The sequence below is a fragment of the Bombina bombina genome, chromosome 1, assembly GCF_027579735.1.
Source record: "Bombina bombina isolate aBomBom1 chromosome 1, aBomBom1.pri, whole genome shotgun sequence".
NCBI classification, from domain to species: domain Eukaryota; kingdom Metazoa; phylum Chordata; class Amphibia; order Anura; family Bombinatoridae; genus Bombina; species Bombina bombina.
In genome coordinates this window covers 150,019,535-150,046,794 of record NC_069499.1, presented here as the reverse complement: position 1 = coordinate 150,046,794, position 27,260 = coordinate 150,019,535, and the positions used below count along the sequence as shown (strand labels likewise).

At 37.1% G+C, this 27,260-nt stretch overlaps 1 protein-coding gene across 1 annotated transcript in view; it reads right to left on the bottom strand.

The window, feature by feature from the left end:
• The window catches only part of MDGA2 (MAM domain containing glycosylphosphatidylinositol anchor 2), a 1,262,343-nt gene that overhangs the window by 499,288 nt on the left and 735,795 nt on the right, over positions 1 to 27,260 (bottom strand). The window contains exon 7 of the mRNA XM_053697669.1: positions 360 to 689. Coding sequence (XP_053553644.1) covers positions 360 to 689 — 330 coding nt within the window. The remainder of the gene's footprint in view (positions 1 to 359; positions 690 to 27,260) is intronic.

The following is a 27,260-nucleotide window of genomic DNA, read 5'->3' as shown; positions in this document are numbered from 1 at the left end:
GTGTATATATGTGTATGTGTTTATGTGTGTGTTTGTGTGTGTATGTGTGTGTGTATATGTGTGTTTGTGTGTGTATATGTGTGTTTGTGTGTGTATGTGTGTGTTTGTGTGTGTATAAGTGTGTATGTGTGTGTGTGTTTGTTAGTGTGGGTGTGTGTTTGTGTGCATATAAAGAAATAACGTTAAAGTGTTAGCTTTCACAAAGAATATAAGTGAAACTGAAAACAGATAAACAGACTTTCTTTTAGACCCTACATTATAACAAAACATACATACGTTGTCTTTTCTAAATCCTTGCTTGTGAAAGCTTTACAAAAAAACAAATAATTGCAATGATAATGGACATAAAATAAATGTACCTGTGCTGCTGGATATGTTTACATCAATGCTGATGTCAGAGATTCCTCCTCCTTTGAGAGATGCTACACATGTGTAAGTCCCGAAGTCCGTGAATTTTAAGTCAATGATATCAAGATTAGTTGTACCGGGGGAAACATCTGGGTCAGTTTGAGTGATTACCATTCTTTCAGAGCTCCGTAATGGTCGTCCATTTTTAAACCAACTAAAAGTAAGTTCTTCTGATGGCACAGCTTCTACTTGGCAAGAAATTTTTACCTCCCGTCCAATTTGAATGTTGTCATCTTTATGATATGGGTCAGGTGTTATCCAGAAACGCCCTTTTTTTAAAGCTAGTATTGAAAAAGAAACACAAAACCAAAAATGTTTTCATTGTGGAAGTTGTTTCGAATTACATTATCACCTTTTTTTTTTTAAGAGATATGAAATGCTCTTTTTTTTATTTTTCAGAGTTTACATTTAGAAAAAATATCCTATTTAGGTTTAACATTGTTCTCTTGGTATCCTTTGTTGAAAATCATGCCTAGGTAAACTTAGGAGCATGCTTATGTTTTGGAGCACTAGATAACATTAATTTTGCAACAATGATTTTAACAATATTGCACATTGTGCACACAATGTTAAAAGAATTGTTGGAAAACTGCTGCTATATAGCGTTCTAGATACATACACAATACTAAATCTACCCAGGTATCTTTAACAAGGGATACCAGGAGAACTAAATAAATTTGATAACTTTGATCATTTTTTAAAATTGTGCACTATTTTTCATCATAAAAGTTCAATGTCCCTTTAAAACAGATATACCCTTAAAAGCAATAATTTTAGACTCTTGTCTTCAAGGTTATATGTATAAGTTAGGTATAAGTGACCATTTATTTTTCTTCAATAAAAATTAAACTTATTATTGATTTCTCTAGTATTTCACATCAATGTTGTTAAGTCTCTAGTGCTAACTCTTTATTTCATACATTAAATATATAAATTCTTACACTATCCACAAACAATCAGATGCTAAATGTCTGAGTTCTTTAATTCAAAGTTTTCCAACTCTATTCTGGAGGATTTTCAGGATCACCTAGGGTAAAAGCAGGTTTATATTAACCATGATCAGCCAATTATTTCAACTGTCCTCTAGTTCAGGTGACATAAAAATATGGCCTATTAATGTGCTATAAAGATTAGAATTGAGAAACACTTCTTTAATGTGTATCTGACAATAGGATTTATTCAAATTTGCTCTCTTAAATATGAGACACAGTTTTTTAGAGGCATTAGTTTTTATCATTCTGGAAATTGATTATGTTGCCTCCAAAATGTTGTGTCACAGTCTAATGTATTGATATAATACTTTCAAGTATGATATTGTGTAAAACCCACATTATACTCCAAGTAAATAATGCACCCCTCCTACTATAAAATACTATTTAATACTTGTACCACAGTCAAGCTTATTCAAAAACTCAATTATAAATATAGCTCTAGTCCACTTATTAAACACAACAACCTCATTGATGCTCACATTCAGTTAATTATAATATATTATTATATTCATTCACTCACTTATAGTTTTTGGATACATTACAGAAACAATAGCAATAAAAAATGGCAAATAACATACATATTTTAAATTCATTTTTAGTATCTATATTAAATATGTATGCATAAATCATTATAAATATACTTTAAAATATATTGGTGTGTAAAAATAACTAAAAAAAAAAATCACGTCTCCATCATGAACCACTCTCAAGGGTGCAAATTTGTATCCCAACTTCTGATGATATCTCCCCTAACCATGCAACCTGTAATATTCCAACCCACTATTTTTACAATATAAGCTTATATATAATCCATAAACATAGGAACCTTATTTCTATTCTTCGTCTATCCAAAGCCCCAATGCCTTTCACTCTCATTTAGATCATGAAAGATTGCATTTCTTAATATTCAATTCATACCTATGATATTAGGTAAATTAATGTAATCCAATCAACATGTTTCCAAATTCACCCAAGCTAACTTCCAACTTTTCAAATTCCTTTTTTCCTTTTCAGTCATAGGGCGCCATGTACTAAGCTTCGAAGTGACCGTCCGTCTGTATTTCCGCGTCAAAATTCGCTCACGATCTGCTTCTCGTATGTACCAACCTGCGATCTGGTCGAAAAACCACTATTTTCATCAGCGATCGTAATTTTACTCAACTCATCGTTCCGAAGCCTTTTTCCACTTACTACATGTTCGATTTAACGTAAATTCGCTGTAATCGGAAATTATGAATGTTACAACTAATCCGTCCGCTCCAACTTTCACTGTAACTTCGCGTGATTTGCTTCGCGACCATTTAGGTAGCGAATACAATAGAAAACTATAGGGGGTATCAACCTGACGCCAGGTAGAAGTACTTAAGTGAAAGGACTAGACTACTATTGTAGCATTATTGGTTTTTGGATCACTGAATGAAGATGGAGACACTTTTACACATGTTTGTTTTCCGATTAAATCAATTACGAGGAAGAAGGGCTATACAGGCACCGGTTGACAACTTGCAAAGAAGGAGAGGTAGAAGAATCAGAGTCCCTAGAGTTTTACGTACGTGTGCCTTCCAGCGACTCCAGAAGAGTGGCAATCTGTGAAGTCTAATTTTTATAGAATGGCCGGAATGCTTCTTAGAAGTAGCAGAATCTCCGGAGCAAGCCATCTTGTCAAAGTGAATACCGAAAAGTAAATAAATAAATATTATAAGATTTCTGTGAAAATGCACATTCTTATACATGTCAGCAGCCAGACGTTGCCGCTTGTCTGACGATTATGACACCTAGATCGTCACGTGGGTAAAGAACTAAACCAATCAGGTCGCAGACTGCTTCTTAACTTTGCTCTTTCACGCCGAACGAAGCTTCAAAGTTATCAATAATCCGATTGTCTTCGACACACAATAGACGCAAAATTTTACGGCTTGGTTTTTAGTACATTCATGTAACGAAGTGCCATCCGCATGGTGCGAATGCCGGCGGGTTATTTCGATACGGTCTGTGCGAAAAAATTGACGCCTTAGTACATGGCGCCCATAATGTCAAACATTCATAAGGCCAAATAAGTAACTGCATTGATATAGTCAAGGATCTTGCACAACCATAGTTTACTGCATCACTATGGTTAAACCAAAAATGTTTTATGAAAATATGTCAAAGGATGACTCACAAGGTTATGTCACTTACTTAGGAGTTAATCGGACCTATATTTGCGAAAGTGCATTATCAATCATTCACAGAAGCCAAACAAGCACTATAATTAAAGTCTACTCCAGAAATGTTATTGTTTAAAAAGATAGATAATCCCTCTATTACCCATTCCCCAGTTTTGAATAACCAACGCTGTTATATTAATATTATTAGTTATTTGTAGAGCGCTAATAGATTCCGCAGCGCTAATTAATATACTTTTTACTTCTGTGATTACCTTTTTTCTAAGGCTCTGTAGACTGCCCTCTTATCTCAGTTGTTTTGACAAACATGCAGCTTAGCCAATCAGTGACGACTCTTAAATAACTCCACAGGAGTGAGCACAATGTTATCTATTTAACTCACATGAACTTGCAGTGTCTAGCTGTCAAAAACTGTCAAAATTCACTGATAATAACCAGTCCAATGGCTTAGAAATTACCATATCAGTCTAGCTAGGTTTAGCTTTCCACAAAGAATACCAAGAGAGCAAAGTCAATTTGATGCTAAAAGTAAATTGGAAAGTTGTTTAAAATTGCATGCCCTGTTGGAATCATGAAAGTTTAATTTTGACTAGACTGTCCCTTTAACTGCAAAACATAGCCTGATGATTCCTATTCAAAAGTACCAGTTGTGGTAATAGTATACCAGCAACCAGGAGCATAAAAACACCTGACTGTGACACAGAACAAAGGCTTTCGCAGGACCTCCCATTTAAATAGTGCATTTTTGTTTGCAATCAACAGAAACTGAACCGGCAACCACATTAGAGCACAAGGACTTCCTTCTCTGTGATAGCGAGTCATTCTTCCCCTTGGCTAATCCACACCAGAGAATATACACATGCTCAGTCTTCCTGTACAAATATGGTGGAAGGTTTTACTGTACAAAAGGGAGATCCATAAACTTTCTGTTCACTGTGAGACCTGGTTTCTAGGGAGGGACATAGAGGTTCCAAGCATAATGCAGGTGAAGCTGAGGTCCTGTTACCCAGATAGTATAGTATATTCAATGGATTCATGTACTAATCACAGAACAATGTTTGTGATTTATTTAGCTTGGTGTCAGCAATGTCATATACAATATATGGGTTGCACTATTCATCAAGCCAGTGAAAGAATACAGGAACATCCTAATAATATTGATAGATTCAATCATTGCTCTGCATTAGCAACACATCTAGGTGATAGTTACATGTAATTTTAAATGGTGTGTAATAGAACAGATTAGACAGCCATCAAGAGGGGGTGACATTAAAGCTCTATTGGCTAAAAGAGAGGCGTTTTGGAATGTTTCTTTAGACACTCGAGTACCACTTGGCTTCCATATTTAGGCAGATATTATTCATTTTTTGGTAAACATAACATACTGGGTATTTAGTTTTATATGCAATATACAATCCCAATTCTGAAAAAGTTGGAACAATACCTTGTTAAAAACACATTATTAACACAGTATTTGATGTTTTACTTTGTGAATTTAATGTATTTTTGAAAATATACACTCATTTCAAATCTGATGACTGCAATACACTGCAAAAGAAGTTGGGACAGTTGACTGTTGACCACTGTGTAACATCACCTGTTCATTTAATAAATAGCACTTATTAAGTGTTTGGGCACTGAATACATCAGTTGGTTAAGTTTAGCAAGCGGAATTCCCCCCTATTCATCCATTGTGCATGTCTTCAGCTATTCAACTGTATGGGTCCTTTGTTGCCTTATTTTGCACTTCTTAATGCGCCACACATTCTCAATTAGAGACAGGTCATGACTGCAGGCAGGCCATGCTAGCACACGCACTCTATGCTTACGCAACCATGTGCTTGTAAGCTGGGCAGAATGGGGTTTGGCAAAAGTTAAAAAAGTGCTGACTGTTTTAAAATTGATGTGATATAAGGTGGCACAATCGGAATTGGTGATTCCCAGTATATAATCTGATACAAATATATAAAAGAATAAATAATATATATAAATTATAAAATCTATAATATAAGATCTTGAGAAAGGCTTTCTAGCGTTGATACATCGATTGAGGAGAAAAGGTGTGGAGTGATAAACGTCTGAACACTCCCAGACTCAATTCCCAGCTCAAAACGGCTACCCTAGTAAGACAAGTGGTATACACACTGACCGTGGAGAGAGGGTGAAGACCTACAGCATAGACGCCCCTAAGCGGAACCACTATACCAGCACGGACCGCCACCTCAGAGAGACAAGCGGCATAAAAATTGACTGCGGAGAAGAGGTGAAGACATACAGTAAAGACGCCCTTAAGCGGAACCACTATACCGGCAAGGACCGGAATAGATACACAAAGCACAGCGAGGAGGGGGGACACTGAAGAAAATCTGGTGAGACTGCAAGCCGGATCCTTTTGAAGGACTTGGAGACCAACTTTCTTACTCCATCCAGTAGTGTATCCACACGGAACACTATCAGGTACTATTTGGGCTATCAAGCCGAAGAAATACTGATGTTTTGATTACTACCAACACATATCCATAAAACCTGAATAATTAACCTTGGGACACTTAAGATATTTGTTAAAGACTAATAATCACCTTTCTAGTGAACATTGGCCTAATTTTGTTGCATAATATACAGCCGCTTATATATTGTTGCAGCTTACATACTATTGCCGCAGATACATTGTAGCTGCATATATACATCTGTTGCTTACAAATACCTTGTTGCCTACATATTGTTGCAACCTATACATGATTGCAGCTTATGCATTGTTGTTGATTTTTGACTATTTGTTTTGTGTGATATGCGTGATTTATGTGCTATCCACGAATTCCATTTAGAACTCAATATCATCACACATAGATACACATATCGTTGACACTGGTGTCGATTACTTTCAACCCAATATTGAATGTATCTATTTATTTTGATACTCATTTGTTTTTAACATTTTATTATTGTAATAAATTTATATATGTACTGAACAGTGTTGTGTTTCATCTTAAAAACAGGAGTATATAGTATACTGGTTGTCCATATGCACATATTATAGATTTTATAATTTATATATATTATTTATTCCTCTATATATTTTTATCAGATTATATACTGGGAATCAGCAATTCTGATTGCGCCACCTTATATCACAGAATGTGGTTTGGCGTTGTCCTGCTGGAAAATGCAGGGACGTCCCTGGAAAAGACAACGTATGGATATCGGCATATGTTGCTCCGAAATGTATACATATCTTTCTGCATTATTGGGGCCCTCACAGTTGTGCAAGTTACTGATGTATTGAGTACTGACTCACCCCCCATACCATGACAGATGATGGCTTTTGGACCGGAAGCTGATAACAGCTTAGATGGTACTTTTCCTCTTTGGCCTGGAGAACACAACAGCTTTTTTTCCTAAAAACTATTTGAAATGTTAACTCTTGTCGGACCACAAAACACAATTCCATTGTGTTACTGCCCATCTCAGATGATACGGAAACCAGAGAAGTAGGTGGCACTTCTGGACATTGTTGATGTATGGTTTCTGCTTTGAATAGTAAAGCCTTAACTTGCATCTGTGGATGCAGCAGTTAATGGTGTTGACTGACAAAGGTTAACCAAAGTATTCTCAAGCCCATGTCAGGATATCCATTACAGACTCATGACAGTTTTTGAGATATTGACGTATGAGGGATCAGAGATACGCGCATTCAGAAGTTGTTTTTGACCTTGCCCTTTACGTGCCGAGATTTGACCGGATTCCTTGAATCTTTTAATTATATTGTGCACTGAAGAAGGTGAAATGACAAAAATCCTATCAATTTGTCTTTGGGGAATGTTGTTCTCAAAGTGTTGGATTAATGGCTGACTCATCTGTTGGCAGATTGGTGAGCCTCGACCCATCTATGCTCTTGAAAGACTAGGCCTTTTTTGGATGCTCCTTATATACCACAATTACACGATTGCCTCACCTGTTTCACATCACCTTCTTATTTTAACTTGTCACATGGCTATTAGTTCTAAATTGCCCCTGTCCCAACTTTTTGGAAATGTGTTGCAGTCATTAGATTTGAAAGGAGTGTATATTTTCAATTCAAAAAGTAAAACATCAAATTATGTGTTAATAATATGTTTCCCATATAGTACAGGGTGAATTGAATTATTTTTTTGCATTTTCCATACGGTCCCAGCGTTTTCAGAATTGGGGTTCTAATATGAGTATGGTAGGTGATATATGGTTCATCACTAAAGGGACATTATACACTCATTTTTTCTTTGCATAAATGTTTTGTAGATGATCTATTTATATAGACCATAAGGTTTTTTTTTTTTTTTTAAATATATAGTTTTGCTTATTTTTAAATAACATTGCTCTGATTTTCAGACTCCTAACCAAGCCCCAAAGTATTATGAGAATACCGTCAGCTACCTACTCCAGCTTGCTCCTGTTTGTGTAAAGGGTCTTTTCATATGCAAAAGAAGGGGGAGGGGGAGTGTCTTATTTCCCACTTGCAGTGGGCTTTCCAACTACCTTTTCAACAGAGATAAACTGAGAGCTTCTAAGTACGTTTTTAAACAGTTTTACACTGGATTTTTATATCAGTATATGTGCATCGTATTCTTTATAGTAGTGTCTATTACATGCAGTTATATGAAAATGAGTGTATACTGTCCCCTTAAACTATTCTTCGGGGGGTTGGAGCCTAACAGGAGACGGAGATGGCCGCTTAATTTTGGAGCTCCGTAAAGAGGAGTGAGCGGGGGACGACAGGCATAGGGGAAAAGTGCAAAGGCAAGGATAATTCACTGTGGGAAACAGTATGCAGCGGTACATCAAGTGAGGACTAAAAATGTGCTGAAAGGCCAAATATTCGAGAAACTGGGAAGGTGAAAATCCCCTCACAACGGACACAGTGCAGACACCATCTTGCCTTCCATGTGGGAATCTGTCTGATCGCTGATACACCCGACATGGGAATAAGACCGCATGAGCTGCACACGGAGGGGTAAGACCGCTGAACTACCGATGAACTTTATTTTAAGCAGCCTTATTATTTAAAGTGGTCGGGTGATGCAGCTACGTAGTGCGTCTAAAGTAAAACCTTAGCACAACAGATAACAGGCATAAGGCTTAGCAGCTGGGGCTCAATACAGACGCAACCTACTTCCCTCATACCTGGAGGCTCAGAGTATACCAAGGAAAATTGTCTTTAACACAGTTGAGAGATATTAGCAGCTATTTGGTTTATTTCTTCACCACAGCACTCATACAATAAGGTAGATGAGGGGGCTAAAGGAATGTATATTTGAAATAACACAGCAACAAGTAGCTTATACATAGCGGCAATTTATGTAGGGGGAGGAAGCCTATTTCACCAGAGTGATGACACCCTGCACTACCATCCACTAAGCCACATTCTGCAATAATTAAACTCTCAGAAATCAAATAAAATTAAAGAATCTTTGTCTAACAGTCAAGGCACAATCTCTGAGTTGGTGAAGGGACTTCTGTTAACAGATCCAGATAAGTGATACAAGTATACCCTCTGCCATAGATTTACACAGTTCTCTACAGGAAAAATCTCACTTCCACCAAACTTTTGAGCTGACAGGATAAGGCTGCAAGCCCAGACATCTAAGATGTCCTCTAGACAGGTTAAGAAAACTGTCTCAGCAAGTAAACAGACGGCAACTAACCATCTAAGGGAGACAAAACTTTAGAAATACCAGAATCGGAAATGGCAGACTCGCTGAACCACTCGTTTACTTACGGGTCAGGCGCATCTGACCTCACACGAGTCACAAAGGCGGATCTGAGGGATCTAGTATCCAAGAAAGATATAAACACAAACTTTGAAAAAATGTGGACAAAACTAGATTCCATACAAACAACAATGAGTGAGAGTCTAAAGGAACTAAAACAAGACATGCAAGATTTCGGTGCGAGAGTTGATGCGCTGGAAGAAAATGAAAATCTCAGAGAAGAGGCCACAGATGAGATATCACAACAAGTTCAATATCACAAACAAGAGTTAGGGGATCTCCAAGACAAATAGGAGGATCTAGAAAACCGCACGAGAAGATGTAATATTAGACTCAAGGGAATTCCGGAGTCCATTACGCCCACAGACCTACACAACTACTTGCTGCAACTATTCAAGGCCATCACAGGTCATAAAGAAGAAGATCGCTTTCAAATTGAGAGAGCACATCGAGCCCTAAGGGCCAGGCCTAGGGGAGATCACCCACCGAGAGAAATTATAGTCAAATTATTGCGCTTCCCAGACAAAGAGGCAATTCTCTCAGCGGCAAGAAAAAATCCAACCTTCAAGTTTCAAGGCACAATAGTCCAGTTCTACCAGGATTTATGTGTACAGACACTCCAAAGACACTACTCCATGAAACCTTTGACTCTGCTGCTTCGTCAAAAACAAATATCTTATAGGTGGGGCTTCCCATTTGCTTTACTTATACAACATGAGGGGAAAACGTTGACAATCAGAAAACATCAAGATATCCCGGAGATATGTTCCTATTTGAATCTAGAGCCCCCGGATCTGTGGCCTTCTGAGCAGGTCCCAGAAGAATCTGCTAACTCACACAAAGAAAACAAACACAAAAGACCCAAGTGGACCACAGTGCAGAAGAAGAGACCAAAGTAATCGATATCCTCATTCTGAGAAGATACAGCTAACATGGAGTTTACTATGGAGACTAACTACTGTTCAGATGAGTACGATTTGGAGGAACTTGTCTTCTCCTTTTTCTCCTTCTTCTTCCCCCTTAGATCTGGTTTGGTGGATGGGGTACCTTCATCATTTACAGACGATCTCAAGACTGAACTCTTACCAGACCTTTGGTAATGAAGCTCTACCCCATGTGGTGAGCGCTTATTTATTGTATTCAGATGTAGTGTTTATCTGTTTGAGATCCACTATTATTATAAAGAGACTACATGTGTCATTCCAGATAACATAGCTCCCTCAAATCTGGCTTAATTCTTTGGAGCTGAGAGGAGATGGAGGTTGGGGAGGATGTGAATGTCAGGATTAAAGTTAGAAAAATGAACCCACAACATTCTTAATTGCATGCAATGTTTCTGCAATTAGTTAGAAATATGTGCTGGTTTGCCCCCGCTCCCATGGCCATTACATTATGCTGATTTTTGTTTTTGCATTGATGGCTATGGTAGCTCCCTGTATTTAGACAAATGTCTAATTTTTGGTATTTAAATGCATGTTTTTATTGTTTTCAGTTTAATATGTTAACAAGTTTTTTTTGTTTTGTTCATATTCTCATGTTTGTGTGGCCTATGAATATGTTCCAGACAGAGTATAGCAATCAAGTGTCACAAATCCTATCACTCACCTATAAGATTGACATCATAAGAAACAACAACACCCTTAGTTACCATGACCCGTGACTTTATTATACTCTCGCACAATGTGAGAGGTTTTAATACTAACATGAAACGTAAGGTGGCTCTTACTCAATACACAAAGCTAAAAGCTAAAATTATATTCCTTCAAGAGACACATTTCACACAAACTTTAATCCCCAAATATTGGCATAGACAATTTCCCACTCATTTTCACTCCACACTAGATAAAAAAAAAGAGGAGTCTCAATACTCATACACTCCTCCCTACAATTTGAGACAGACAAGGTCATAAAAGACCCTGAAGGGAGGTTCATCATTGTTAGGGGCCGCACACATGGTATGACAGTCACCCTTTGCAACGTATATGCCCCAAACGAAAGTCTGCACACTTTCTTTCAACATGTCTCCCATATGCTAACACAGTGGTCTCACACCAGAATAATACTCAGAGGAGACTTTAATATTAATATTACAACTCGACGTGCTAGGAAGGAAACCAAACCCTCAAGTAAACACCTTAGGCAGTTATCGATTGCAAAGTCTATAAGGGAATCAATGTCAGAACATAATTTACTGGAAACATGGGAAACATTATATGGTACCACAACAGATCATACATTTTACTCGCATGCTCACAATAGTTACACAAAACTAGATTATATATGGACTAGCCAGATTCTGATACCTAATGTTATCACATCTGCTATACACCCATGTGTTTGGTCGGACCACTCGATAGTCCAACTAACAATGACAGGGCTAATTGACTACCAACAACAGAAATCCTGGACATTTGACCATTCTATCCTTCATAACACGCAATTCCACACTGAGATAGGAAGATTAATGACGGAGTACTTGTCCTCAAATTTAAACTCCACAACTAATCCACTTAACCCTTGGGCTGCACATAAACCCTTTATCCAAGGGATTTTGATAAAAGAGAAAGCCAGAACCATCGCCCTAGCGAATACAAACATTAAGCAACTTCATTCAGAAATTGCAACCCTAGAAACCCAACACAAAAACACACATTCCAATATAATATTCAGAACCCTTCAGGCAAAGAGAAAACTACTGGCAAAAATCTTAAATGATTCAGTGATGAGAGCTCTTCAAAAACTAAAGGCTAACTACTTTTTATACTCTAATAAGTCAGACAGATATCTTGCTAATAAATTACGAAACAGAACAAAATTAAATTCAATACCCAAATTATATACTCAGGAGGGAACTCAGACGTCAAACCCTCAAGAAATAGCCAATATCTTTGCTACTTACTATGAAACACTGTACGATGGGCAAAAAGTACAACACACCGATTAGACACAGAGACTTTTGTCACGATTTCTATGACACGCTAATCTTCCCACAATTACACCTAAGGAAAATGATATCCTCAATGCAGAGGTCACAGTGCAAGAGGTCCTTAAAGTAATTAAAGATTTAAAACCAATCAAAGCGGCGGGTCCTGATGGCTTGCCTAGCGAGTATTACAAATTATTTAAAACTTCCTTAGTTCCTCACCTGCAGAAATTCTGCAATGATATAATGTCGGGGTCTGACGTTCCCACTGACTTACTTAGAGCCAAAATCATAGTTATCCCTACGCCAGGAAAAGATCATGCTAGGTGTAAGAACTGCAGACCCATATCCCTGATTAATCAGGATCTTAAGATCCTAACAAAAATATTGGCTAACAGACTCCAGACGCTACTAACTCGCTTGATCCATCCTGATCAGGTGGGATTTATCAAGGGAAGGGAAGCCACGGACAACGTTCGCAGAACCATAGACTTAACTGAACACCTGAAGAGAAAGGGAATGCCTTCTCTGCTCCTTTCCTTGGATGCGGAGGTGTTCGACCATATAGACTGGACCTACATGTTTGAGACACTTTTGACAATGGCCTTTAAGGGACCATTCATCAATGCACTAAAAGGTGTATATTCAACTCCAAAAGCCACGATTAGCGCAGCAGGTTATATGTCCAGAACTATAGACATAAAAAAACAGAACAAGACAGGGGTGCCCCCTCTCGCAACTTCTGTTCGCCTTATGCATAGAACCGCTAGCGACATCTATTAGAAATGCTACTGATATCAAAGAGGTGATGGTTCACAATTCATAATAAAAATCTCACTTTTCGTGGATGATATTTTATTGGCCCTGACAGACCCATTTAGTTCCCTGACTAATCTTTACCGGATCCTACAGGACTTTGCAGAGATTTCGGGATATAAGGTGAATGTAGACAAATGTGAAGCTGTAGCACTAACACTAACCCCCCATGCCAAAAAACTGATTGAAATCAATTTCAATATAAAATGGGCTAAAGATTATCTCACATACTTAGGAATAAAAATCTCAGATACTTATGACAGCTTATATAAACTAAATTATGCTCCACTCCTGCGCTCTATCAGAGGGGACCTTAGATCCTGGAAAAAGGGAACTTTCTCATGGTATGGTCGCCTATCATCCTTAAAAATGAATGTGCTTCCGAGGATATTATACCTCTTTAGAGCACTCCCGACCAAAATACCCCCATTAGAAATCCAAAAATTACAATTGGTCTAGTTCTTGAGGGGAGATGGAAAAGCAAGGATAGCTTGATAGTTAAACAGACATAGACGCTTGGGAGGGGTGGGAGTACCGAATCTACAAGATTATTATTTAGCAGCTAGAATAGCCCAAGCATCGCTCCTTCATAAACCAATTCAGGAAGTTATCTGGACACAAATTGAAACTGATATTATAGGGCTAAATCCCACAGACGATCTCTTGTGGACCTCTAGGAAGGACTCATTTCTGGTAGGCCATGGTCTATCTGCAACATTAGACACACTCACACATTGGAGACAGTTGACCAAACATTCAAACATACTTCCACTGGGGACTTGGACCAAACCGATCAGACTGTTGTTACCTAAGGAAACCCATAGTTTAGTGGATAAGTGGGCTAACAAAGGGCTCTATAGGGTTGCAGACTTTCTTACTCATTCTCAGATACTCTCATTTAATCACCTACAGGAAAAAATACTCCCAGACAAATTACGATGGTTCCTCTATCTTAAAATCTCCTCAGCCCTTAATAAATATGAAATTTCCTGAGGGAAACATCCTCTCACAACTCTGGAAGAGACTTGCATGAATCCCATTAGAGAAAAGAAACTTATTTCAAAATTATATATAGCGATTCAGGAAGTACACTATACTGATAAATCACCAATATTATTAAAATGGGAAGAGGATGGGGTGGATCAGCTTTCAAAAAATGAGTGGGACCATCTGTGCTTAGAATCTTGTAAGGGCCTCATTAGTGCAGATCTTAGGGAAAACTCAATAAAAACAACTTTTAGGTGGTACTTGACGCCCCTGAGAACATCACATTATTCTGTTAATAAATCTAAGTTATGCTACAGAGGATGTGGGGAACAGGGGTCCTATAGACATATGTGGTGGGATTGTGAAACCATTAAGAATATATGGCAGCAGGTAGATGATCTCCTAAGTAGAGTTCTAGATGAACAGATAGTGTTAACTATTGATCAAGCACTTCTTCATAAACCATTCCCTAACCTGAACTCTGCCATTAATAAGTTCATTAAAATAATATGCACGTCCACCAGAATTTGCATAGCGAGACACTGGAAGGAGGGACCTCCTACTTGGAGAGAGATTCTGGATAAAATACGGGATATTCACACCACCTCTGAAAGGGTTGCTTGGATACAAGGGGAAATAGAACAATTTAACAAAATATGGTTTTATTGGATATTGAATAATGCGTCAGTAAGTAGATAGTTGACATCACAAATAAAGGAATCAGATGAAAAATTGTAATACTCTATAACTTTAACTATGATTAGGCTAACGGTCGAGTTCAGATAAGATTGCGATAGACAATAATTCACAACACAGACATGGTTTTTATTCCTTTTATTATAAGTTGTAACATTTTGTTTTATATGTAAAATGTTTCTATGATTTTGTAAAGCGTAACATCGTCTGGGACAGTGTGTGTACTGTTCTCAGGATGTACAAATTGTTATATATCTGCTATATGGAAACAAATAAAAAAACTTTCAACATAAACTATTTTTCATATTTAAAACCACTTTTATGTATTCCTCAGTGGATGTTACTCAAACATGCTGATATGCACATTGGAGATTTAGGGGGATATTTATTTAGGCGCGTGCAATTTTTGTCCGAGGACTGGATTCTGATTTGATGATGATTTGAAGAAGAAGGCAGCTACGTAACGGTGGGGGAAGTCCGGCTGCCATATTTACCCGGTATTACACAAGTTACCGAAAGTGATTACCACAGAAGCAAGGCGGCATGGCAGGAGGATATACTGCAGGCGGATCTTCGGTTCTTATATTTCTAGCGCAAATAATGTTAAGGGAAGTGTTGAATGTCCCTTTAATTTATGTGAAAGTATCATATAACATAGATTTTTTTATATAACATATACAGATAAAAACAACTTTCTATGAGATATTGTTTGTTGAGGTATAAATCTAGCTATTTCTTGGACATTAACAGATGAAAAATAAAAGATTAGCTTTAGAGAAATGTGCTTGTTCATGGACAGTAATGAAATGGTATAAATAAAGTTGCGAAAAAACAGAATAACCGCGACATAAATGACTGTTAGTTAACAACAGTCCGATGCTCATTGCGCCATACTTGACGCGCATGTTTCAACAGTTTTTTTATAAATAAGGGCATTGTATGCAGATACGCGGCAACAATGTCTGGCAATGTCCGGCAAGGGTATTGATGTCGGGTGAACGCACCGAGATTGACACTTTGATAAATATTCCCCATAGTTTTGCCATGTATATGGCTTATTATGAATTTAATTTTCATAGATAAAACTACTTTTTTTGTATCTCTCAGTGTATGGTACTTCAACGTGTTGATAATTGCATGATGCATTTATATTTGTTCCGTCACTTGAGGGGAGGTTCTGATCATTATTTGGTTGTTTCTCTTTGCCCATAAATATGTGATTATGAGATGAGAGACTAGGGTCTATTAAAGCGGCATCCTGCCGAAACATGTAAGACCTTGTCTCTCATCATGTTTGTGCTTTCATATTTATCCCTGCCAAAAGCTGGTCCCATAATATGCAATAAAGTGGACCTTTTATCACATCTATGCCCGCTTTTCTTTTGCCCTACCACGCTCCCCTGTAGCAAAATGACTAATGATTACAAGGCCAGATGGGCCCCATAAATGTGTAGGTAAGTCTTGATTAAACTGAGACTTCTGTAGTTATGTCCTTTCCAGCAACCAAACATGCAGATCTAAAGAGATAGCAGGGACACAAAGGTCAAAGGACCTCTTGTGTACTTTATGCTTAGGGTCTTGTCACCTCTGCCTTTCTTTTTAATTTGATAAATTACAACTTTATAAGGCACTAATTATTGTTTGTACTGCTGTGTATTGATGAAGCCATACTTTGTAAACATAAAATTTTAAAGGCACATGAAACCCAAATATTTGTATTAAATAATTTGCTTTGTTCTTTTGGTATCCTTTATTAAAAAATGCATACCTATCTAAGCTCAGGACATGGGAGCTAGCTAGTGATTGGTGGCAAAATGCATATTCTTCTTGTCATTGGTTCACTGAAGTGTTCAGCTAGTTCCCAGTAGTGCATTGTTGCTCCTTCAAAAAAGGATATCAAGAGAATGAAGCAAATTGATAATGGAAGAAAATTGGAACGTTATTTAAAATGCATGCTCTGTTTGTAGCATATATAATGCTTATTTAATATAATAAATTTCTTGCACATCTGTTAAATATTAAAAAGGTGAAATATTTTCATTTTTCATACTTTATACCCTTTTCATACAATTCATTATCTGCACATGTTGATCACTTTTTAAACAATGTCTCAAAGAGATAAAAAAAAAGTAATATACCTTGTACTGACCGTGAGAAGAAAGAACTGTGCTTGCTACACCCCCGTATTTCTGTTCCAAAAACATAACTAGTGTACACTCTTGCATAATTTATAAACTCATTGTTTAATAAGCAGATTTGCGCAATTGTGTTTGCATAAAGATTCTTGCAGTATAAACTAAAATGTGTACCAATTATTTATATGCCTTACAAATAATTTTGTTATATAAGATTTTGGCAACCGATACAGCAACTTTGAATAATAGCAAAACCTACATTTTATATATAGTAGATTTAAAATGATATTAAAAATACAGTTTTATTATAAATACCCTAAATACAAATATAAATTCTATTTTAAAAATATGCAAATGCTGCAGTAATGTAACCTATTTAAATAGCATCATTTAACCATCTGTTCATGATATTTACAGAAACAAAAATATAAATCATGTTGATATAATTAGTTATGTCTTAGCCAAGAAACAAATTTGAGAATACGTTTGTCCTCATTTCTATTCTGCTCTGTATCTGAATCCATCATCTTCTCACAAGCTGTTGTCTGAAGTACTGTAATATGCACTGACCAGTCTGGGGTGAAATTGAGAACAAGTTGCATTTTTTTGTTCTCAGCTTTCCTCATATTCAGATGCATGTAACCAATGAAGTGTAACATTATATCTCATCAACACATACACCGTACAGTTCGCTTGGATTTATTGAGATGCATTCACTTAGGTGAAACTCATGCCACTGTCATTCGGAAAAACATGAAATCACTGTACAAGATTCACCACAGTTGTCCAAACTAAGGCCCGAGGGCTACTTTATTATCCTCAAGTTCTGTTTTTCCCATAACACTTAGCTTTTACTGCTAAGTATCAGTAACCCAGAAAGTGTTTCCTTTATTTCTGCATCTGAATTATTCCTGTATGTGCTTTATCTCATGTGTATGTTTTAGGTAGTGTTTGTACACACAGGTTTTGACACATTTCTTTAAAAATAATTATTCAGATATTGGGGCAGATTTATTAAAGGCCCATACATCGTTTCCCCTGTTCGCCCAACATCACATCGGGCAATATGCTGCCCGCATTTATCATTGCACACCAATCGAAGTGTACAACCCCACCCCAGCTCTCGGAGCAGCCAATCGTGTGTGAGCTGGAGTTGTTGAACTCCCCAGTTGGAAAAGTCAAAAAGCAAACAGGTGGCGCAATGGGATAAGAAGCAGCGGTCTGATGACAGCTGCTTTTTAACGCTCGGCTGTAAGCTCGCGCATGCAAACCTGCAGCTAACTGGGCTCTGAAACCCATATAGGAGCTTCATAAAAGGAGCTCATATATATATATATATATATATATATATATATCAGTGACGTGCACTCATTGGAGGCAGGTGAGGCAGTGCCGCACCTGCCATTTGGGCCAAAAGAAAAACAAATAGAGAATTTTATTTTAAAAAAAAAAAGTTACATTTTTTTTTTTTTTTTTTTACATGTCAAACTGTAATATTGCGCAATAGAGAGGCACTGGGTTCTGGTGTTTCTCTATTGCGCAATATTTGTAGTGTATTTTTATATCTAGCTGCTCTGCAGCATCACCCGGTGGTGATTTGCAGGAGCAGCGCGGCTGACAAAATTGCTATATGAGGCATCTCTCATGAGGCCTCGACTGTTCCCTGGGAGACCGGCTCATCCAATCAACACCGGTGTTGACTCCCTGGCTCTGCTTAGCCCTACTGACTGAGTGTCTGCGCATGCGTAAGTAAGGAGCAGCGCGGCGGCGGCGGGAACAACAGCCAGTGCCACTCATTCCTGCCTGACAGTGACACCTCAGCCTGAGCCAAGTAGCGTGGAGTGGAGGAGGAGGCTGCCGCCCCCTGATCTATGAGACTCGCACGTCGCACCGCATATCGCAGCTGCTGCCCGGCCCCTGCCCTGGTCCTGCCTGACCGTGACCTGTCGGCTGTCACCCACATGTGACCTCACCTGAAGGAAGGAGCCCGCGTCCAAGTGCACACAGTCCGTCACACTGTCACACAAGTAAGTCATCATCAGAATGACAAGCCATGCCGTGTGATAGTGTGATGATCGTGCAGTACAGCCTGTATTGTAATATCATGATAATTATATATTTTTTATTGTGAGGCTTGGTTGGGGTTGTAACTTGTACTTGTAAGTTAATACGAGACCGGGTAGTGGGTGCCCCCCCTCTGCTTAAATTTGAAGTGCCTGTGTGTGTTGGAACTAGGAACTTGTGACGCAGTCTGATCCTCTTCTCTGCTTATTTGATTAGTAAATGTATTTTGTGTATGACCCGGTCAGTGTTGTAAGTACTTACAACACTGACCAGGTCATACACAAAATACATTTATTAAGCAAAACTTGCAAGTTGCTGGCTATGCTATGGTATGTTCCACAGTCCACTTCCCAACTTCTCTGGCAGCTTAATAAATATATGTTAAAATGAGCAGCCATCTTGTGATTTAGTGCTTTTATTTGCTTAATACATGTATTTTGTGTTTGACAAGGTCAGTATTGTAACTTACTAAATATATTTAAATAAGAAATATATTTTAATGAGCAGCCATATTGTGATTTTGTGCTTATTTGCTTAATAAATGTAACTTACAACACTGACCAGGTCATACACAAAATACATTTATTAAGCAAAACTTGCAAGTTGCTATGCTATGGTATGTTTGTTGAAAATCAGATCTAAATATGCTCATTAGCTACTGAGCATATTTAGATATTTTTTCCCAACAAAGGATATCTGATTTTCTTCATTCTTTTGATATCCTTTGTTGAAAAGCATATCTAAATACGCTCAGTAGCTACTAAGCATATTTAGATATGCTTTTCAACAAAGGATATCAAACGAATGAAGAAAATCAGATATCCGTTGTTGAAAATCATATCTAAATATGCTGAGTAGCTAATGAGCATATTTAGATCTGAGTTTCTTCATTCTTTTGATATCCTTTGTTGAAAAGCATATCTAAATATGCTCATAGCTACTGAGCATATTTAGATATGATTTTCAACAAAGGATATCTGATTTTCTTCATTATTTTGATATCCTTTGTTGAAAAGCATATCTAAATATGCTCAGTAGCTACTGAGCGTATTTAGATATGTTTTTCAACAAAGGATATCAAAAGAATGAAGAAAATCTAATATCCTTTGTTGAAAATCATATCTAAATATGCTCAGTAGATACTGATTGGTGGCTGCATATAGATACCTCATGCGATTGGCTCGCCCATGTGCATTGCTATTTCTTCAACAAAGGATATCCAAAGAATGAAGGCGTATCCGATTGCTAGCCACTGCCTCACCAGCCTCTGAAGTCACCGCACATCACTGATATATATGTATATATATATATATATATATATATATATATATATATATATATGTGTGTGTATATATATCAGCATAGTTTATCAGTCAGAAGTCTAAAAAACTGGGGCCCCCGAAGCTGCTTTTGCAACTTTATAAATTGGGCCCAGTATGTCTATTTTAGAACCACTAAGAATTATTTCTTTAGTTAATTTTGCCTGGTAATGTCACAATTCCTAGGAACATAAAATATCCTATAAACATAGCTCTAGGCCTAGGAACTTCCATTTCTGAAGGTTATTCTCTATACAGAGCAGCATTGGGTTTTTTTATAACAAAGAAGGAAATAATATTTAGGCTACCTTACTGAAATATATATTTATCATTAAGACAGCAGTCATACATGAAAGTAGTGACTACTCAAATCAAAATTACAGTCTAGAAAGAAAGGTCGCTCTACTGGGGAATAGGAATAGATGAAAAAAAGAAGTTTGCCATTTGAATGGTGCATCAAATATTCACCCTGACAATTTTGCCATTCAAATTTTTTCAAAGAATGAAAGATAGCATATTCAATGTTTTAATGTTAAAATGAAAAACAAACTTTTTTTTCAAAAACAAATGTCAAATATTTGATATTTATTAAGAACATACAAAGGGACCAGCATTTGTTATTTTATTGCACCTACTAGCCTATTTGCCAGTCCCTACTATGAAAAAGTAGGCTACACACATACTTTATATGCCTTTTGTCATTTGCTCACCAGATTTATTCAGCTAGTTCACATTAGTGAGTGTGTAATACTGTCCCCTTCCTTCACACAACCAATCGCATGAGAGAAGGGCCTGTCAATCTCCTCGAGCGAGGGTGATGGGGGAAAAATTAACTACAACAATTCAGAGGTGGTGGAGATTGTAAGAAGTCGTGGTCATCAGACCGCTTCTTCTTACATTGCAGGAATCAGGCTTGCATGTGTGAACCTGCATCGCAAGGGCTTCAAAGCAGCTTATGCTGTTTAGTACATGGAGTCCTGTGTGAAAAGTTAAAGGGACAGTCTACACCAGAATATTGTTTTAAAAGAAAGATAATCCCTTTATTACACATTCACTAGTTTTGCAAAACTAACAGTTATATTAATTCACTTTTTACCTCTGTGATTATCTTGTATCTAAGCCTCTGCAGACTGCCCCCTTATTTCAGTTTTTTAGGACTTGCATTTTAGCCAATCAGTGCTGGCTCCTAAGAACTCTGCGTGCATGAGCACAGTGTTATCTACAGGGAGTGCAGAATTATTAGCCAAGTTGTATTTTTGAGGATTAATTTTATTATTGAACAACAACCATGTTCTCAATGAACCCAAAAAACTCATTAATATCAAAGCTGAATAGTTTTGGAAGTAGTTTTTAGTTTGTTTTTAGTTATAGCTATTTTAGGGGGATATCTGTGTGTGCAGGTGACTATTACTGTGCATAATTATTAGGCAACTTAACAAAAAACAAATATATACCCATTTCAAATATTTATTTTTACCAGTGAAACCAATATAACATCTCAACATTCACAAATATACATTTCTGACATTCAAAAACAAAACAAAAACAAATCAGTGACCAATATAGCCACCTTTCTTTGCAAGGACACTCAAAAGCCTGCCATCCATGGATTCTGTCAGTGTTTTGATCTGTTCACCATCAACATTGCGTGCAGCAGCAACCACAGCCTCCCAGACACTGTTCAGAGAGGTGTACTGTTTTCCCTCCTTGTAAATCTCACATTTGATGATGGACCACAGGTTCTCAATGGGGTTCAGATCAGGTGAACAAGGAGGCCATGTCATTAGATTTTCTTCTTTTATACCCTTTCTGGCCAGCCACGCTGTGGAGTACTTGGACACGTGTGATGGAGCATTGTCCTGCATGAAAATCATGTTTTTCTTGAAGGATGCAGACTTCTTCCTGTACCACTGCTTGAAGAAGGTGTCTTCCAGAAACTGGCAGTAGGACTGGGAGTTGAGCTTGACTCCATCCTCAACCCGAAAAGGCCCCACAAGCTCATCTTTGATGATACCAGCCCAAACCAGTACTCCACCTCCACCTTGCTGGCGTCTGAGTTGGACTGGAGCTCTCTGCCCTTTACCAATCCAGCCACGGGCCCATCCATCTGGCCCATCAAGACTCACTCTCATTTCATCAGTCCATAAAACCTTAGAAAAATCAGTCTTGAGATATTTTTTGGCCCAGTCTTGACGTTTCAGCTTGTGTGTCTTGTTCAGTGGTGGTCGTCTTTCAGCCTTTCTTACCTTGGCCATGTCTCTGAGTATTGCACACCTTGTGCTTTTGGGCACTCCAGTGATGTTGCAGCTCTGAAATATGGCCAAACTGGTGGCAAGTGGCATCTTGGCAGCTGCACGCTTGACTTTTCTCAGTTCATGGGCAGTTATTTTGCGCCTTGGTTTTTCCACACGCTTCTTGCGACCCTGTTGACTATTTTGAATGAAACGCTTGACTGTTCGATGATCACGCTTCAGAAGCTTTGCAATTTTAAGAGTGCTGCATCCCTCTGCAAGATATCTCACTATTTTTGACTTTTTTTAGCCTGTCAAGTCCTTCTTTTGACCCATTTTGCCAAAGGAAAGGAAGTTGCCTAATAATTATGCACACCTGATATAGGGTGTTGATGTCATTAGACCACACCCCTTCTCATTACAGAGATGCGCATCACCTAATATGCTTAATTGGTAGTAGGCTTTCGAGACTATACAGCTTGGAGTAAGACAACATGCATAAAGAGGATGATGTGGTCAAAATACTCGTTTGCCTAATAATTCTGCACTCCCTGTATATGAAACACATGAACTAACACCCTCTAGTGGTAAAAACTGTCAAAATACCCTGAGATGACAAGTGGCCTTCAAGGGCTTAGAAATTAGCATATGAACTTTCTAGATTTAGCTTTCAACTAAGAATACTAAGAGAAGTAAGCAAAATTGGTGATAGATGTAAATTTTAAAATTGTTTAAAATGACATGCCCTATCTGAATAATGAAAGTTTGTTTTGGACTAGACTGTCCCTTTAAAGCTGTTTAGAGTGGAATTGCACAATCATGACAAAGTATGTGTTTAAATAGATTTTAGAAACAAAAAGCACGGGACATCTAATTTGCATAAACTTTCCCAGAATCCAGTGCTCTAGTTAAATAATTTTTGTGAAAAGGTCACCTAATTTTGCAGGAATGCAATGGATTATTTTTAAAAGTGAACTAAATCCTTCACAATATTCCAACATGTGAAAATGTGATTTAAATGAGAAATGTGTAAATGACACATTTCAAAATAGGTCCTTTTAGGTAGGAATATTTTGTGTAGCTTTGTACTATAGCAATTTATAACTCTTTTCTTGCTCATTGATCTGGAAGAAAATTACTTTTATAATAGGCAATGACCTAACACCAAGGAAGGCAGATTCTTACTTCTAATTCTATTTTGTCAAACATCAATCTTCTACCTATAGAAATATACATTGTGCATTTGTGTGTGAGTCTTTGTGAGTGTGTGTAAAATAGTATATGCATTTTTTGTCATAAATAAATGTTTCTGTACACATTTATTATAATGTGAAAAACCAAAATCATATTTATTTATTTGTACATAACTTACAACGTTGAATTGATTTTAAAATAAAGGAAATGTGCGTCTGATTAGTGGTGAATTATTCACAGTTGTGCTTCACAAATTCTAATGTAATTAAAATCTGAAGCTACTCATTTATCAAAGCGAACACAAAGCACATTCAGCATTACAAAATGCAGTGTTATGTATTTTAGCTACTATGGACATTTATTTTTTGTTGCAATTCAATACATAAGTAAATAGTGTGACAATTCTTGGATATAAAGACTTAGGGGCTTTCAAAAGGATTTTTATTAATTCCTTATAAATGGAGTCCTGCTCACTAAACACATAAGAAACACACCATGTTTGTGCAGTAACGAGTGACAAGGACTCATTTGCTATCCCGTAATATAAACTTTTAGGTTTAATGAGCCATAAACGTCTGCTGAGTGCCGTATGGCCTTTAATGCTGGATAACCAGATGGTAACAAAACCCCTGGAGTGCCCTTTTGTTATTTCTAAAAATGTTCAAGTTGGAAAATAGACAAAAATAAAGACAGTGACCGAAGCACTTTTATTTGAAATGATGGTCACTTAAATTCACCATATATCCTTCATGTGTATGCCTAATTAAGTTTCAACATGCAACGCACAGTTTGCAACTCTCAGTGGTCTTCACAAACTCAGCGTTCGTGGGACATATGAGAAACAAAGTAATGTGACCCAGGAGCTCAACATGAAAACCTTAAATCTGTTATATTGAGCCAATGCCAGAAATACAATTATCATATTTAATCCCCTGCCATTGAAAGGATGCTGGGTAAAAGCTATAGAAATTATTATAAATTCAGCAGTCAAGAAGTACTCAAAGTGACATTTTCATTTATTGAAAATGTTTTCTTTTTTGTTATTGTTATTTACTGAAGATTGTGACCTTCAATAAAAGGACAGAGATTACATTGTAAGATCATATGAATGTACATTGTTAGAAAGTATATATGTTAGTTTTTATTTCCTTTAAATGTTCATCTCTGTTTTTTTTTTGTTTTTTTAGAAAAACAAACAAACAATTATTATAGAAACATTAAGCAATTTGTTAGTTTACTTCACAACATACAACTGTTTTCGAGTTGGGCCAAACGTATTATATATACGCATCTAGACTTGTATAGCGCTGTTCATGTACACTTTCATTAGAAGTCACAATTATGTATACCCGAAAGAGCTTACAAACTAATTAGCAATGTTAAAAACACATGTGCAATAATTATGAAATACAAGTGTATTGCATTTAGGTTAAAGGGGCCATCTAGTTAAAATTAAACTTTCATGATTCAGATAGGGCATGCAATTTTAAACAATTATTATCATTATTATTATTATCAGGTATTTGTAGAGTACCAACAGATTCTGCAGCACTATAAACATAGGCGGAATACAAGGTAACATGGTCAAATGGGTAGAGGTCCCTGCCAAGATTTGCACTGTTGTAATCGGATTTTATGCGTGTGATCTAGGAACAGCTGGGCTCATAGGCTTACATGCTAAGGGGTTCAAGGGGGATAGCAGTGGAGTTAGGAAAGGTTAGTGTAGGTTGTATGCATCCCTGAATAGTACAGTCTTTAGGGAGCGCTTGAAGCTTTCAAAAGTAGAGGATAGTCTTGTGGAGCGAGGCAGAGAGTTCCACAAGGTGGGAGCCAGTCTGGAAAAGTCTTGTAAAGGGAATGTGAGGAGGTAACAATAAACAACTTTCCTATTTACTTTATCATCAAATTTGCTTTGTTCTTTTGGTATTCTTTGTTGAAAGCTAAACTTAGGTAGGCTCATATGCTCATTTCCAAGCCCTTGAAGGCCACTGCTTATCATGACAGTTTTTCACATCTAGACAGTGTTAGGTAGTCACTTGGAGTTACTTATAAGACAGCAATGATTAACTGCCAAAACAACTGAGACAAGGGGTTATTCTGCAGAAGCTTAGATACAAGGTAATCATAGAAATAAAAAGTATATTAATATAACAGTGATGGTTATGCAAAACTGGGGAATGGGTAATAAAGGGATTATCTATCTTTTTAAACAATAAGAATTCTGGAGTAGACTGTCCCTTTAAGTGTCAGAGCTAAATATTTTTTTCAAGAACTCTGAGAATGCCTATTTGAGGATGTGAATTTTCAGATACAACTCCAGTAGTTTTAAATTTTATCATCACATACAATATAGAAGTAAATTTTAAAACCATAAAAACAAAGTTTATCTGCCACAATTATCAGCTGGTAGGCAGAAAAAAGAACCTTTGCTAGGGAACCTGTCCACCTGCATTATCGAGCGAGTAGCAGGTGAGCAGAATTCACTTCACATATTTATTACTGCACAAACATATTCTTGTGGAGCTCCTCCCCCTGCTCTTATGTCACCAATCAAGCAGAGCAGAGTTAATCTTCCTGGGTGAATGAGTCTGCCACTTGATAATTCAAGGCGTTAAAGGGACAGTCTAGTCCAAAATAAATTTTCATGATTCAGATAGGGCATGTAATTTTAAACAATTTTCCAATTTACTTTTATCACCAATTTTGCTTTGTTCTCTTGGTATTCTTAGTTGAAAGCTTAACCTAGGAGGTTCATATGCTAATTTCTTAGACCTTGAAGGCCACCTCTTTTCAGAATGCATTTTAACAGATTTTCACCACTATAGGGTGTTAGTTCATGTTTTTCATATAGATAACACTGTGCTCGTGCACGTGAAGTTATCTGGGAGCAGGCACTGATTGGCTAAACTGCAAGTCTGTCAAAAGATCTGAAATAAAGGGGCAGTTTGCAGAGGCTTAGATACAAGATAATCACAGAGGTTAAAAGTCTATTACTATAACTGTGTTGGTTATGCAAAACTGGGAAATGGGTAATAAAGGGATTATCTATCTTTTAAAACAATAAAAATTCTGGTGTAGACTGTCCCTTTAACACAAAAATAATCTGTTTTAATGATTTTCACTGTCCATTTGTTGCCATTAACCTGTTAACTGTTAAAGGAATAGTCTAGTCAAAATTAAACTTTCATGATTTAGAACATCAAAATGTAGCCACCAATCAAAAAGTGCTACCCAGTGGGCTGAACCAAAAAATGGGCCAGCTCCTAAGCTTACATTCTTGCTTTTTCAAATAAAGATACCAAGAGAATGAAACAAATTAATAATAGGTGTAAATTAGAAAGTTACTTAAATTGCATGCTCTATCTAATTTATGAAGGTTAAATTTTGACTAGATTATCCCTTTAAATATGGGGTAACTTTTAGTTTAATATGGCCCTTCACTGGACAAGATGAGTTTATTATATGTTGTAAAACTGCACATGCACAAAAAGTGTAAATATATCATTTGTATTTCATTCCTTCAAAAAAAGCGTCTGCAATCTCTAGATTTCATTTTACGTATTTATAGCAATTGCTGCTCATCCCA